The sequence below is a fragment of the Dermochelys coriacea genome, chromosome 6 (genome assembly GCF_009764565.3).
Source record: "Dermochelys coriacea isolate rDerCor1 chromosome 6, rDerCor1.pri.v4, whole genome shotgun sequence".
NCBI lineage: Eukaryota > Metazoa > Chordata > Testudines > Dermochelyidae > Dermochelys > Dermochelys coriacea.
Window position 1 is genome coordinate 21,453,410 of NC_050073.1, and position 15,879 is coordinate 21,469,288.

Sequence of the window (15,879 nt, forward strand, 5' to 3'; positions counted from 1 at the left end):
GAATAGAATTGCTCTTAAATGTTTTTCTCTCTCATCCAGAAATCTGGATGTTAATAGGTTCTTGAGTCAGAGAGGATTGTATTTTTGGGGCAAGGGAAGTAATATCTTGTTATCCAGAGCAGGCTGACATTTTTCATACAAAATGATTTTCTTCAATTAATGGATTTTTTTTTTCAAAAACGCCAAAGCTTTTTGTGAAACTTTATTTTTTCAAAATTTTCCTTTTCCTGGTGACTTATTTTTACCAAAAACATTATAAAAATAGCTATTGAAAATTTTAATTTACCAAAGCACTGTATGTCATTAAATGTCAATGACAAATTTCAATCACCATTTTTATAAGTATTTCAACAAATTTGACTTTAAAATCTCATGATTTTTTTTTAAAAGATTCATTTCAAGCTCTCATATTCATAGCTAATGATAAAACTGTTATAAACATGGAGAGCCTTGGATGAAAAGTGCTATTAATAATAATCCATTTTGGGGGAGATGTGTCAACTTGTAGTAGAACTACATTTCCCAAGATGCACTACTGACAGCTTCTCCTGTGAGCTGCCCCAGCTTAGCTGAAGCACTGTTCTCCAGGGACTGACTGTCTGTACTGAGTGAGAAGAGGATAACATGGGACGGAGACACTGGGTCAGGACCACCAAATGCCAGCTGCTAGTGACCAGCCTCTTTGTCATGGTAACAACCAGAAGTGGAAACCTGGGATAAGTAAACTGACCACCTTAAAATTCTTTCTTAAAAAGGAACTGTAAAAGTTGTTTCTCTCATTTCAGTTTTAGGACAGAGAAAGTCTAGGGTGAAAGAAGCAAACTGTATGAATTACTGCATCCTGAACTGTTATCGCTACCCCCCAGCATTGCCTTCTGTCACCGATAAGCTTTTGGTTTCTCAAGTGTCACCGTAATGCAACTCTTTCACAATTCTGAGCTAGCCTTTAAGTAAGAAATTTGTTGCTGCCATCAGACATGGTAGTTTTAAGATGAGGACAGGGATATCTTCTCATGCTTCTCTTTTTAAAAATTGTTTTTACTGCTCTTGGATGAACAATTTCTTGAGGTGCGTGTGGTTTTAAATGTATTGGATAAGCTAGAGCATCTTTGTAGTCTGACAGAAGCCTGTCTACTGATACAGCTATTGGATGGAATGTAACTTTTGGAATCTTCTGACTCTGTACTACAAACTCTGTAGTTCTGGTTGAGTGGCTGTGGAGAAGCAAATGTGAGGAAATTTGGTGAACTCTTCCAAGGAGTTCTGGGAAAACTGCACTACAATTTGCTCCCCTTGAGAAAAAAAAAAAAGAGAGAGAGAGGGGGGAAAACAAGTGAATATTTAAGTGAATATAGCTCTGTAGTTGGTTGAAAAGACTGGAGGGGGGGAAACATGGGGAAAATTTCATTGAAAAAAATGTAAAATTCAAAACTTAGTTGACTAGCTCTAATTGCAGTACATTGTTCTCCCTTCAGAGAGAGGCTGCCATTGTGCTTATGAAGTATACGACTTATTCAAGGTAGAATTGCACTCAAATCTGTTGAAGGGGGAGGTGCTTAGCTCAAGTTTAGTTTATTTGCATTCTTTACATATGGATACAGACAATAACATGCATCAATAGTGAGGCCATGAGGATTTGTTTAGATTGGTATTTCTGCTGGAAGTCTGAGCTGAATGAAGCTGGACCAAACCTTTTACTGTTTATGTATAAGTGTTTTAAGTTCTATTGTATTGAAATTGGGCGAAACTGCTACTGTATATGTGGCACTCCCTAATGGCACCAGAGTTGTGAGGCACCTCACTGCTACCTGCCCTTAGTGTGAATCAGTCTGTTCCTGACATAGCTCAGCTCCCTGAAATCACCAGCTTCTATCAACCCAAGCACTGCCTTGCAGGCCTTGCTGTCTCTGTGCAGGTTAGTAATAAGTACACTTCAACCCCTGAGTCCTTGGAATACTCCTGCAGCGTCCAGCCCTTAACTAGTGAACACTAACAGAAATACCATGTTTGCTAGCCAAGGGGACAGTGTGCACACTAGCTTGTTCGATTCAGCTGAGGATCAACTCTTCTGTAACATCACAGCACTGAGATAGATTTCTAGTGAAAATAGTCATGAGTTTATTATCAAAGATTAAGATTTAAAAGATAACGAGTAAGGGTAATAATGGAAACAGAAATGGTTACATATTAAACAAAAAGTGTAACACACTTCTTAGAGTCTAAACTTAACAGACTAAACCCTTGACTAAAGTAGTTTATCTCACCTAAAGCAATCTCCCAGCATCTCCAAGCAATGTGGCTGGGATCTCTCTTTCATGAATGCAAAGTGTACTGCCTTTTGCCTTCTTCTTATAGTCCCCCAAAATCCATTGTTTCCTCCCCAGAGTCAGGATGACCCTCTATGGTTCAGTTTAGTTTCTGGTGTCTTTTTGCAGTGTTGTAGTACCATGTTGGTCCCAGGATATTAGACAAGGTAGTCTCTTATGGAACCAGCTACTGTTGTTTGTGTCTCCAAAACCTGTTTATCAGCTCTGCCTTGGACACAGATTTTAAAACATATTTTCAGTATTTATACACCACTCTTTATCATCTCTACATACATCTCACAATGATTGAGGATCAGTATGACATAAGCTTTTATTAAAGACCTTGCATGATGTTCTTTCCAGATAAATACTAGAAAGTAGTGTACTAAATGTAATGAGTGTGTCAGGATTGCTAAGTTGTTGTTATAGAAGAGTGAACCCTTTACCAGTTGGCATTAAGGGGTTCTTAGGCTCACAGTGTATTTAATCTACCAAAATATACTTCTTAGGAAAAATCTGTTGGTCATCATCTGAATAGGTAATAAGATTACACTTAGAAGAATAGTTAAGTGCAATGTTTAACACATACATGGTTACTTCTGATTCTCCACTGTAGAGTTTGAGTTTCCAGGATGTCCTTTTATAAGTGGAGGATTCTTCTCCTTGTGAATTTGGAAAATATTGCAGATTCTAAAGATTTTGTATGCATGTAATGCAGTTGTTGATGCCTCCCAAAACAAAGTTCATTGAACCTGGAGAGGAGGCATTCTGAGGGAAGCCTGAACGTAGAGGACCCCATCTCAGGAGATCAGGATGAACTCATATCTTGCCTCTTTCAGGTTTGCTACACTAGGGTTTTGTTTTATTTTAAATTTCCCCACTGTTGCTATGCCTATTTCAGCTCTACTCTTGGTAGCAATGGTGGGAGCACCAGCATAGCTCAGACAGCCACCCAGGGCCGGCCCACAACATTTTGGCACCTGAGGCGGGGAGCTCAAATGACGCCCCCATGCCCCCTCGCTTGGGCCAAAACTTTGAAAGGTCTCAGTTCTGCCTTCTTCCTGCAGAGAAAAATACATAGATGCTTTGAATTACATTAAAAAATTCAGCAGCCTCACTAGGAGCTGATGCTCCATCACTGACCTAACCATCAAGTTCAATGAATGAGAACTGCATGGGACAAAAGAAGCTTGAGAGTTTAACTCTCGGATCCATGTCTGCACTCCTCTGTTCTTTCCTCTTATGTTGGCACCATTATTATAACCCTGACCTCTCAAGTAAGCTATCGCAATTCCTGTATCTTCCAGCTTTTTAAGAAGCACATTGTCATATCAGCTCCTGTAGTATCATCAATGTAAATAAATTCTAGAAAATGCTCTTTGACAGTCACCGTTGCAGGGACATTTTTACTAGGTTCTGTCGTTGTTACAAAATGCACCATTAAAGCCATTTGTTCCATATGGCTGTCAGATGTGCAGTCTAGAATAACATAGTAATATCTTGCTGACTTCAGACCTGCCACAATCTTCTGTTTGACTTTTGTTGCCAGTAACTTTATGATCTCATTTTGAATTGTTTTTCCAAGGTAGTGGTGTGTGTACATTTCTTGGGAGGTGACTCTTCTTAGATGCTAGAGTACAGCATCAAACTCAGCCATCAGCTCCACAATTTTAAGGAAGTTTCCATTGTCTGGCACATACAGCTGATCTGAAGTGCCAGCAGTGCTAGGTTTTGGGTAGCAACCATTCTCACAATGGCAATGAGCCTTTTCAGAACATTTTGCCAGTAAAGAGACTCTGATGCAATCTTCTCTTGATGCTGATCATCTATGGTGGCCTTTAACCTTAGTCTCATCTCAAGCTCTTTCCACCTTTGGAATGCTCTCTGGTGACTTGCTGCCTTCTCCTGGCATGCCAGATTTCTAGCCAGATTTTTCCATTCCTTTGTTCCTATAGAACCCAATGTGGCTGGAATATTAGACTGGAAGAGTTTGCAACAAAAACAGTATGCAGCATTCTGGGTTTTTCAGTACATAAGCCATGGCCTCTCCACTTTGTCACCATTGGAGATTTCACGCCAGTAATGTGTTGGATGGAAACTTCTATTTTCATTGTCTTTGGGGAACATGAAGTTTTTCACTTGCTGTGACCCATGCAGTACAAGGAAGTCCCTCAGGCTACTGCTCAAGTGGGTCCACAGTCTTGGATCATCTAGACTTAAGGAACTAAACTCAGCAGCAGCTGTTTCTTGTGCCTCCACCACACTCTTCTCTGATCTACACTTTTCTTCAGGAATGTGCATGGTTACATCAATTTAAGGTGGAGATATGGATGCTGTAGTATCTGCCAGGTCACCTGCATTCTGACTAACTGGAAGATCAGGCATCTCCTCACCACTCACATCCTCACTGAGGTCGGAAAGCTCACCGTGGACATTTGTGTCTATGTATCTCAGGAGAGCTTCTTCCAGCTTAGATAGAAAAGCTTCATTTGCTTGCTTTCTTTTTCTGAATGCTGCCCCAGAAGGGCGTTTTCTTCTTTCACTCATGACTGCTGGTCTGTGCCAGCGATAGTGGCTCTCAACACTCAGTTGAAGGGGACAAATAAGCAGCCTGGTAGCAGGGCCTGAGTGAGGGAAGATATCAGTGTCTTAAGGGCCTAACTGGCTCCTATTACTTCAGCTGACTGCCTTTTCTCCTCAAGTGGATTCAGGGAAGCAGCAGGAAACAGTAAGCTCCTTGAGAAGCTGGTGTTAATCAGACCAGGCTCCTGAGGGTGCCAGAGAGGTACATAAGAGGCTCCTCCTCTTCTCTCTCCCTGCAGCTCCTGCTGCTTTCTGTTATTCCCTCTCACTTTTTCTCCTGCCTGCCTGTTATGTCTCTTGTGCCCTCCTTCCTCCAGCACAGCACTCCACCATCTCTGTGCATCTAGAGCAGCAAGAATACATATGCACCAGCAGCAGACACAATTTTCTACACTCTGGGTCCTAGTGGCGCCCTCCCCCCCCCCGACCCTCCCCCTGTACTCTGGCACCTGAGGCAGCCGTCTCAGTTCGCCTCATGGTAAGGCCAGCCCTGCAGCCACCATCTAACAGGCTCTGAGCAGGTTAGACAACACAGTGGTTAAAACGTTGGTAGTCACTCAGTGTGTCATCTACAGTAGCACTATCATTGATGGAGCTGAAATGACAGCAACACTGGGAAATTTTAGAGAAAAAAAGGCAAGTGCAGACAAAGCCTTAAAGCACAGTGCAAGACTCATCTATTTACACTACCTTTTCCTTAGCAGAGATCACAATAAACCTAAGCTATCCTCCACTCCGCAGAAAACACTACAAATTGTTCAAGAGCCGGAGCAGAGAATGCAATCTGACCCAGGACCATTCTTGAAGTTAATAACATCCCTCTCATGCACAGACGTCAGAATTTGCACCAATTCCTGTAGTATTTGGATATCAATGTAAATACATTGAAAGGGATGTCTGTGAAAATATGATTCCTCTGGTTTTTCCCAATGATTACAATTTCCTCTGATAGCAGAGTCCAAGGGATTGAGTGAGTGGTTTTATATGCAGTAATTATACAGCACTGTCCAAAGAGATTATTAAACTGCCCAGGGGTTCCCTTCACATGTGACTTTTAGGTATATACTGTAAACTAACTCTCTCAGGGAACAGATTGTTTTTCTTCAGGCATGGATTGAAGTATCTGAGTATACCTGATAGCATTTCATAAGTTCTGCAGTAGTTTTTTTGGGAATCCTGCACTTGCTACTTTCCTTCCTCAGTAAAATCTCTGTTTTTCAGCTGCTGGGGCTGGCAGTCACCATACTGACCATTATCACCCGCTATGGGGCTCACTTCAGTGTAATCAGTGGGGTCTCCCCTGAGGCTAACCCCTATAGAATCTTCCACAACGTAGGTAAGTGCCGCATTTTTTAGTCCAACTGAGATGTCCTGTGAGGGCCAGCATCTTTGAAACTATGTAAAATTAGGATGCAGTGAAAGGAAATTCAGAGACATGAAGTGGGATCCCAATTAGGTGTGTAGTGTGGCCACTACAGAGGCAAGGTACCTCTTTTCTGTATGAGAAACACTTGCTTGGCCCTTTGGTGGGGGAACACTGTTCATTGGGCTTCAGCACTGCTGAGTCCACTGTTGTCCCCCATGCTTCATCTATTACAGACAACGCAGGGAAGGTTATAAATATTCTATAAGTAGGTCCAAAGGTATGGGAGGAGCTTAAGAAGAGCTCACAGTGGAAGTGAGAGGCTGGGTAGGACAACAGAAAGGAGCACATTATAAGACACAAGCCATGGGGCCCTTTAAAATTTTGGACATTTATATTTGTGTGGGATAGAAGGGGGAACATAGGTGAACAGAAAGTAAGATGTGAGCTCTGGGTTGAAGAGCTTTCAGCCTCAGTGCATTCCCTGAACTCTCCCATTGGGTATCAGCTAGACCTCTGCTCTGGCCAGGAAATAGGAGGCGACTGTTGCACAAGATTAGCAATGCGTAAGCTCCTGATAGTGGGTACTGGAACACGTGCTCCTGTTCAGCACTCTGTGATTCAGTAGGATTTTTATCTGAGCACAGAGATAATTGTAAAGGGGACTTGTGATCTTCTGGCAAAAATAACAAAGTGGTCTGGCATGTTTCCAGGGCATGTGGTTCTGCTGGAACTGTGGGAGCAAAGGGCGGGTTCGACAACACTGTGCAAAAGTTTATAAACTTGGTGTGGTGGGACAAGTTAGTCATAAAGATGAACACTGGATAAGTTGAAAGTCTCTTGCATTCTCCTGCAATCCAATCCCTTTGTATCTTGTACATTTTTAGACCCTGATCTAGCAATGCACTTAAGCATGTGCTTAGCTTCACATACGAAAATAGTCACATTGAAGTCAATAGAACGACTCGTGCATAAAATTAAGCATATAGGCAAGAGTTTGTGGGAGCAGGGCCTTAGATTGTAAGGTCTTTGGGGCAGAGACTACCCCTTATTTTGTGTCTGTACTGTACCCTTCAAAGCAAGGGTCTTCCATGATCTATATTACGGCCACATCCAATATGAGCATGCAGACTCCTTTATACTGCAGTAGTTTAACTCCGATTATTCTTCTCTCCACACAGAGAGCTTATCGATATGAACACATAGTTCATGGCAAACTGGGATATAAACTTACCCCATACTAATCTGCTGCGCACTAAGTGTCCGTGTGGATCCTGTTGCTGTGCACTAAAAGTTTCCTAGTGCACTATGATCTATCCCATTTCAAAGTGGCGTAGATCAAAGCTTTTAAGTGCACAGCATAAGAATGGCCATATTGTGTCAGAACACAGATCCATCTAGCCCAGTATCCTGTCTTCTGACAGTGGCCAATACCAGGCTAGTACTGGGTAGATTTACACCCCAGATTGCCACAAACTAAGTGTTCATACAAACAAGCCCAGAGAGAGGGCATTTTTCTGGTTTTTCTTGTCATTTTAGTATTAGAAACTTTTAATAAAAAGATTAACTCAATTTACCAAGATTACTTCCATTACCCAAGATGGTCAGGGATGCAACTCGATGCTCTGGGTGTCTCTAGCCTCTGACTTGCAGAAGTTGGGAGTGGACAACAGGGGATGGATCACACAGTTGCCTGTTCTGTTCATTCCCTCTGAAGCACCTGGGATTGGCCACTGCTGGAAGACAGGATACTGGACTAGATGGACCATTGGTCTGACCCAGTATGGCCGTTCTTGTGTACCCCCTTTAACACAGTCCTTTCTTTTCAGGTTCAGCAGAGTAGAATGTCTTCAGTTTCTACATCTTAAATCTCTATCCTGACACAAAATGATGTCACCCTCCTTAAGATTTCAGCAGATTTTGGGGCAGGATGGGGAAGGTTATTGTGCTTTTGCTGTGAGAGGGGACTGGCACTACCTGCCAAGATTTTTAGCTCTGTGGTGTTCTCAGACTTCCCAACCTCATAGCTTAAGGAGCAAAAATTCAGAAGTTCCTCATGAACGGCAAGCTTTTCTGAGAGCTTTAGTTTATAAAGCTTGCTTGTCAAAGGGAGCCCAACCCTGCTTAAGGTGAAAAAAAGGCAGCTAGGGCTTCATGTCTTGTTAAAATTCCGATGTGTGTCTTTCCTCCAGCATTCTACAGCGGGATATGTCTGAGCATGATTCTGGTCCTTGCAGCCCTGCTGAGTACTGTTGCCACAGTGAGAGAATCGGTGTGCCTCATGGCAATGGTAAGTGTTTGGTTAGACAGGCATGGGTGGGCAGGGAACAGCTTTTCCAAATTCAGTGATAACACCAAGATGTGGAGATACAGGGAAGAGCCTTTGTCTGGATCCAGCTTGCTCCCCACACTTGGTTTATCGACTGTTAAATGTGGTGTTTGTAGTGTTGCTTAGTTGTTTTGCTTTGTGCCCAGAACAGACAGCCAAAACTGAATGCACATCATGCCACAGTGGGGTAGAGGTTGCCTGCTGCTTTTCAAGGCATGGCTGTGCCTAACCTCTCAAAGTGACTCCAGGTGATGATTTTATCTACATGTGCCCTGATTTTTCGAGGTGCTATGTATATATGCCTTTAATTGGGGTCAAGGGGAGGTGCTTATCTGTCAAGATGATGCCAGTTATTGTTGGTTTGCTTTTGTAATGCCAACTTTCTTCTTTGTGGTGTTCTTAATGACGCATTTCTTTGTTTTTTTGATACTTGGGTGAGATTTTGAAGTCCCATGTTCTGCCCCACGATAGCAATCTTAACTCCAATTTAATGAAGTGTTTTGTAAACGTATATATTCACGATGATTGTGAGCTTAGAACATTTGGTGGCACCAGCTCAGTTTTGACTGCATTACCAATTTTGGCATGCTGTTGAGACTAGCTTTCTACCTAGCTTATACTTTTAAGGAAAACTAATTGGAGTTCATCAGCTGGTATATGCATGAAATGGATATTTTCTCCTCAAAATGTGTCAACTACTTAGTCATATCATTTGGGGCATTCCTGCTGACCTCCTCGAGCAAAACAACCCCCATCAGGCGACACATTTGAACCATCTGTTTTGCTTCGTTTGGGATTCCCAGTGCATCCACTGTCTGCCTTTCATCTTTCAGGCATTAAGTTCTTCAAGGCATTCGGCTTGAGTCTTGTAAAGCACCAAGCATATTAACAAATAACACTTCTGCACGAGGAGAAGGGAGGGAGACGAGAAGGCAGTTTTTGCCCTGGTGATGGAGGCTGTGTGCGTTTCAGCAGCAGATTCTTAGACCCTCCCTTGTTGTTTGTTTTAAGCCTCACGCATGGAGTTGCCTTGGCATCAGACAGTCCTGCAGTCCTGGAGGCGAGAGTGGGGTGTGTGCATCTAGGACAGGGAAGAGGAAAGCAATGGAGTAAGTGCCTCGTAGAGTACAGGGACAGGGGGATGTGCTTTTTCTGCTGTTGTAGTACAGTAATATAGTCGGTGAACTCAAGGGAAGCCTGAATGTGAACTGCAAAGGCTGGGAGTCACCAGTAAATTGGAGTAATCGTGTGTGTGTGTGTGTGTGTGTGTGTGTAGTAATTGCGTGCATGCGCGCGTGTGTGTGTGTCTGCTGCTATAAACCCTGCAGTGTGGGTGGAGTCCTTTGCACTATTCGTTCTCTCCTTGGAAGACAGAACAGCCCAGGGTCAGGGTGCCTCTTTTTACCTAGATCCACTGTGAGTGTGTCTGGAGTGGGGGGCAAGAGGTAAGATCTAAGCTTCTTGTTGACACAAACAAGAAACTAGAAATGCATCTTCTAAGGAAGAAAAACTCCAGCAGTCCTACAGGTTTCCTTTGAACTGAACAAACTATGTACTAATCCTCTGTTCCTTGCTGCACCACTAGAGGGTGTCAACTTCTCAAAATAAAAGAGAAGCTGCCTGCAATCTTGTTATGAGCTGCAGTGTTTTCATACACATTCTCACCACCATTTTGTCTATCTTTCTCTCTAGTTGTCCCCCATAATTCTAGCAGGAAGAACATTATCAGACAGGTCAGGTCAGATTGTACTGCCATCCTTCTCCCCAGCCTCTTACGCAGCCACCGCTCTGCAAACCAGTTTACTGCTGTTCATTCTGTGGGGAACTTAAACTTGTCCTGTGTTTTAATTGTCAAAGTCTGAGTCCAGAGCCAGCTGCACTGGCCAGCATGTCTGCTGACTGACAGAAGGGAGGGGGATGTCATGTTCAATCAACTTCTTCAGATTTCATACATTAAATAGGTTATTTGGTTTTTTTATTATGTTAGTACCTAAGGATCCCAGACGAGGGTTAGGACCCTAATGTACAATCTAATAATACAGTCTCTGCCCCAGAAAGCACACAATCTTGGATTTAGACAGTAAGCAGAAACTACTAGAAGCAAGCACAGGAGTGACGACGAGGGAACAGTAGAGACAGGTATGAGTGCATGGATTAGAAATCACAATAGTTTTTGTAGACATAGAGGGTTACCAGCCTAGCCAATGCCAAACTCTTAGTGAGATCTCTGAGTCCTGCTAAATCTGCCGGAGCTTGGGAGCTCATTACTAGCAGCTAAGCCTTGAGGTCCTCTCACTGAAGAAAGCCTCTACGACAATAGCTAGTAGAAGAGTTTTCAGAAAAAGGTGCAAGAAATCCCCTAATTGTCAACCGTGGAATTATCTGTCCAAAGGGGGAATTCCTTGCTAATCGCCATAAATTAGTAGCTAGCTAACACCCTCCAGGGTTTGTGTCCCTTATACATTTTTTATTCTATATGTATAATGTAGCAGGGATGTTGTTGTTCGTATAAATGTCCTATCCTGGTTTGAATGTTGTTCAACTTTTGGCCTTTATATCTTGTGACAGTGAGTCCCACAGGTTAATTCTCTATGTGTGTGTGTGTGTTTGATTTTTTGTTTATCCATGCAAGTGCTTTTCGGTAACTAATCCTCACAATACCTGTACTGATCCCAAATTTACCAATAGGCAATTAAAACAAATAGATTAAATGATTTACTTGTATCAGTAGAGGAGTTGTAAGGACTGGGATTAGAACTCAGGAGACTCTGGCTCCCAGACATGGTTTCAGAGCGCTGCAGCATGCTCCTGTTTTACGACGTGTTTCACAGAAAGTCTAAAGTCCCTTTTCTTTAGCTTTTTGTTGATGTACTGGACTTTTCTTTTTCATTAATTATTGATGTAAAGAGGTCTCTGTATAAAATGGATCTTGTTAAGAGTATTTCATTATGTAATCAAACAGATAGAGGAGGAAGCTATAGTATTGATGTTCTTATATCTGTGAAAGGCAAAGAAAAGGAATAGGGACCGCTCTACACGTGCCCATTGTAGATGAACTGCTTTGATAGAATATTAACATGTGGTCCATTGGATAGCATGCTGGACTGAGAGCCAAGAGACCAAAGTTCTGTTCCTGTCTCTGATAGTGTGAGACTCATGAGCAAGTCACTTTACCTCCCTGTGCTTCAATTTCCCCTCCTATGCTTTGGCTATCATTTCTATTTAGATTGTAAACCCTGTACAGAATGGGCTGTCTGTTAGCATGTGTGGGTACAGTACTTAGCATGATGTGGGGCCCCAGTCTTGGTTCGGGGGGCCTCTCGGGGTATGTCTATGCTGCCATAAAACACCTGCGGCTGACTTGTGTTAGCTGACTCAGGCTTGCAGGGGATGGGCTTTGGTGCTACAAAACAGCAGGGTAGATGTTTAGGCCCTGAGAGGCAGGAGGGTTCCAGACAGAGCCTGGACTCCAGCTCTAGCCTGAATATCTGCACTGTAGTTTTATAGCACCCCAGCCCCAGCCAACATGGGCCAGTTACAGGTGTTTTACTGCAGTGTAGACACACCCTAGGCTGTGGTGTAATACAAGTAATGATACAGGGCTTGCAGTAGTGTGGCTTACCCTGGTTTGAAACCAGGGTAAGTCACATTGAAGGGAAGCCTCATTTTATACTAGTGCAGCACATCTACAAAAGGGGTTTCTCTGTTGTATTTACATTACAAATATCCCCACTGTAGACAGGTCCTAGGTAAGATACCCACTGACATTTACAAATAGTGTGAGTGAACCCTACAACACAGGGTGGTGGTCAGATCTTCAACTAGGAGCTGTGTATGTAATTAGGTTAATATCCAGAGATTGCTGTGATACCAGGGAACTAGAAATGGTCTGAGGTACTGCACTAGTGTCCAAAAATCTTCTTTGACTGAGCAGCCTGTGACAGTTTTATGGTCTGTCTCATCAGCTGTGAGGGATAAGAACTGATACAGTATCCTTGGCAAAGCTTGAATCATTGCTTTCCAATGGCATACTGCAGATCAGTGAATCTAAATGTCCTGTCATTCTGGTAGCGTCTGAAGCCATGTCAGAATTGAAATGAAGGAGGAAAGGAAATAGCAGTCTCTCTAGCAGACTCTAGCAGTTCGAGATACTGGGTATTGAAGTTTTGTCAGAAGTGCAGAGGAAGGGAGAGAAAAATAAAGAAAGTAATATGGCAATCAGAACAGTGCATCTTAAAAATCCAATAACTGAACGTTCTAGGGTTAGAAACACTGCTAGACCAGAACAGAATGTTTTCAGGACCAGTAAACTCTATTCCAAAGACTGGTTCCAGCCCAGTGATCAAGAAGAAAAATCCTCAGTCCCTGTCTGATCCAGCTCAGCTTTTCGGTGTAGTTCAGAGTGACGTACCACTATGGCAGGCATTTAGAATAAGCTGTTTGCTTTACTGCTCCCAGATGTGTAATTGTAGGCAAGTGTGTTAGGGATTCATAACAGGACAGCAGTGCACTTCGATGCCTTGCTTTAGCAGTCATCTGCTTCCTAGGCTGAGCCTGTATTTACATCAATTATGCACCAGTCATCAATAAGAAATCAGTCTACCGAAGAAACTGACACAGGTAGAGCCAGCACTACACAAAATTCTTGCTGCATTCAGTCAGAGAGCACTACATTGATTTCTCGTGCAGACAGAGCTCATCAGCTTCTTAGTAGATATGGAGAAAGAGAAAAACAGAATACTGCTTCCTGTCAGTGGAAGAATGGGGGAGTAATTTTTTTTTGCACAGTTTAAACAAGAGATGAAATAAAAGTCCAGTTAATGTAACTGTACCGTAAATATATTGACTGTGATCAAGGAGTGTTCAACCACAGCTCAGGAGGAAGAGTGCAAGGATAGTTTGAAGCCAGCCTACCCACTCCCCTGATCCTGGGCCAATGTGTTGGGCCGAGTCACCTGGCATAAGAGCAGCCTTCACGTCTAACTTACTATAACTTCCAATATCCCCAAGAGGCTGTTACAGCTCTTGGGGATTGCTAGGGCATGGGGCAGCCCCTCTTCTGGCTACAGGAGTGGGTTGTAGGAAGTTGAACGCAGTCTCTGCCGCCAGAGGATTCTCCTTAATCCAGAGTGACCCTCCCGAGGCTGGTTCTGCCAGTTCTGGTGGTGTTTTGCGTTAGTTGAGTGGTGCAAAGCAGCCCCACCACAACTGAGGATAGGGCCACTCATTGTATGAAGCATAAGATCTGAGTTGGACTGCGCTGAATGAGAAGGGAAGGTGAAGTCCAGGAAGCTTTTTATTTAAAGGGTGAACGTGAGAAAGGTAGATAAAAAGATAGGCCAGTCAGGGGACTGGAAAACATTTCTATGGATTCTGCCAAGTCTACAGAAGACAAATTGTTCCTTGCAGCAAGAATGAAAACAAGGTAATTCATAAAGGAGTAATTGATTATTAGCTCAGTGACAGCATTTGACGGGGCTGAATGTGCTACATCTTATACAAGAAAATGTACTGCATCATCTTGCAACAAGCTCATAGCAGTCTTAGATTCTGGGGGGTGTTAAGAAGAGGCAACCTTGGCTGTTTGTATTTAAATACAGCTACTTGTTTTTAAGAATACCTTCTAATATAATTATAAACCCTCAAACCCTCTGGCTAGGAAATGAACAAGCAGCCTGTAATTCATTTATGAGTACTTCTAGGAGTCATGTAATTATATATCATAGCCTGGTTGGAGGGAGATCTCCCAACAGTGTACGAATTTCAGTACTGGCAACAAATTACATAAAATAAAGACTGGTAGAGCAGACAGAGACAGGCAAAGGAGTGGGCAGACATGGTGGGAAGATGTGGAGAAGGGTCTTAAACTACATAATAATCTGATACATTTGAGAGATTTTTATGAGTAGTAGAATAGGTTGGGGGGAAAGCAGAAACTGATTTTGTGCCACATTTTGAAATTATTTCCATTTGGCAGCATTGAAAATGAACCAATTTTGGCAAGGGTGGGGAGATTATGAATTTTTTGCAGTATCTTTATTTAAATTTTTCATGAAACCTTTTTCATAATCTTTTTTTTTTTCATTTTCTGAAAACCATATTTTCATATTGGTACCGAGTAAAAATTTGAGTTAAAATACCTTGGAAAATGTCATCAAAAACAGGAAACTTCAATAATGCTGATAATCTTTCACAAAAAGTATTGGTAGGTTGTTTAAAAAAAAAAAGCGTCCTTTTTTCATTGTGAAAAAAAATGTGGAAAATGTGACCAGCTCTAGTGAATAGTAATCGGAACAGGTCTTGGAACAGCCTGGTACTCTTTACCTCTCCTCTAAATTTCATTCCTGACTTCGGTTCTCTTATGCTTTCAAGTGTTAAAATTTCACCACTGTACAGTCGGTTTGTTGCTATGAACCAGTTGTGGGGAGTTGTGGAGAATTGTCCCTTCAGAAAGGAGAGCATAGGAGGGCAGTGTTGTCTTTGGCTCTGTCTCAGAGCCATGACATCACTCCTCCGGGGCTCTATCTATCCAGATATTCTGCACATTGTTGCAGTTCCTTGCAGCAGCTGTCAACAGATAGTTCAGTCGCTGCTGTGATTCCCAGCTTTGTTTCCACTAGCAAAGGGACATGCGTGGGTCACCTTCCCCGCGCAGGTTCTCTTGGCTCCTCTGTTAAAGCCTACAAAAAAATCAAGAACTAGTGGGGGCTAGTCCATAGGGAAGTTTAACTGTTATAGCTGAGCCTCCTTCTCCAAGCTATCACATTGTATAGCTTTTTGTATTGACACATGACAGCATTTCTGTCTACTTATAGTTTTAGGCTTTGAAAGTGTGGTGTGTTATAATATTTCAGCGGCTTATTGGACACTGTGTGACTTCACAATCCATGGTGTCAGATAGTTGCCCTGGAGAGCCTGAAATATTGTCAGTAATACAGTGCATTTTCAACCTTTTCTCATAGACTCATAAACTCTAAGGTCAGAAGGGACCATCATGATCATCTCTAGTCTGACCTCTTGAACATCGCAGGCCACAGAAACTCACCCACCCATTCTTGTAATAGACCCATAACTCTGACTGAGTTACTGACATCCTCAAATCATGATTTAAAGCAGGGGTGGGCAAACTATGGTCTGGGGGGTCACATCCAGCCCTCCAGATGTTTTAATTTTGCCCTTGAGCTCCTGCCGGGGAGCGGGGTCCGGGGTTTGCCCCGCTCTGGCGCTCCAGCCAGGGACCAGGGTCAGGGGATTGTCCCACTCTGCGCGGCTCCCCGAAGCAGCAGCATGTTCCCCCT

General features: G+C 42.8%; 1 protein-coding gene across 5 annotated transcripts in view; it reads left to right on the plus strand.

The window, feature by feature from the left end:
* The first annotated feature begins 542 nt into the window (after nt 1–542).
* The window catches only part of TSPAN32 (tetraspanin 32), a 77,767-nt gene continuing 62,430 nt past the window's right edge, over nt 543–15,879 (plus strand). For all 5 annotated transcript variants that reach the window (XR_006282073.1, XM_038405291.2, XM_043516571.1 and 2 more), the window contains exons 1-3: nt 543–690; nt 6,111–6,225; nt 8,445–8,542. Coding sequence is in view for 4 of the 5 variants with exons in the window: in XM_038405291.2 (XP_038261219.1) it covers nt 625–690; nt 6,111–6,225; nt 8,445–8,542 (279 nt within the window). In the remaining variant the exon portion in view is untranslated. The remainder of the gene's footprint in view (nt 691–6,110; nt 6,226–8,444; nt 8,543–15,879) is intronic.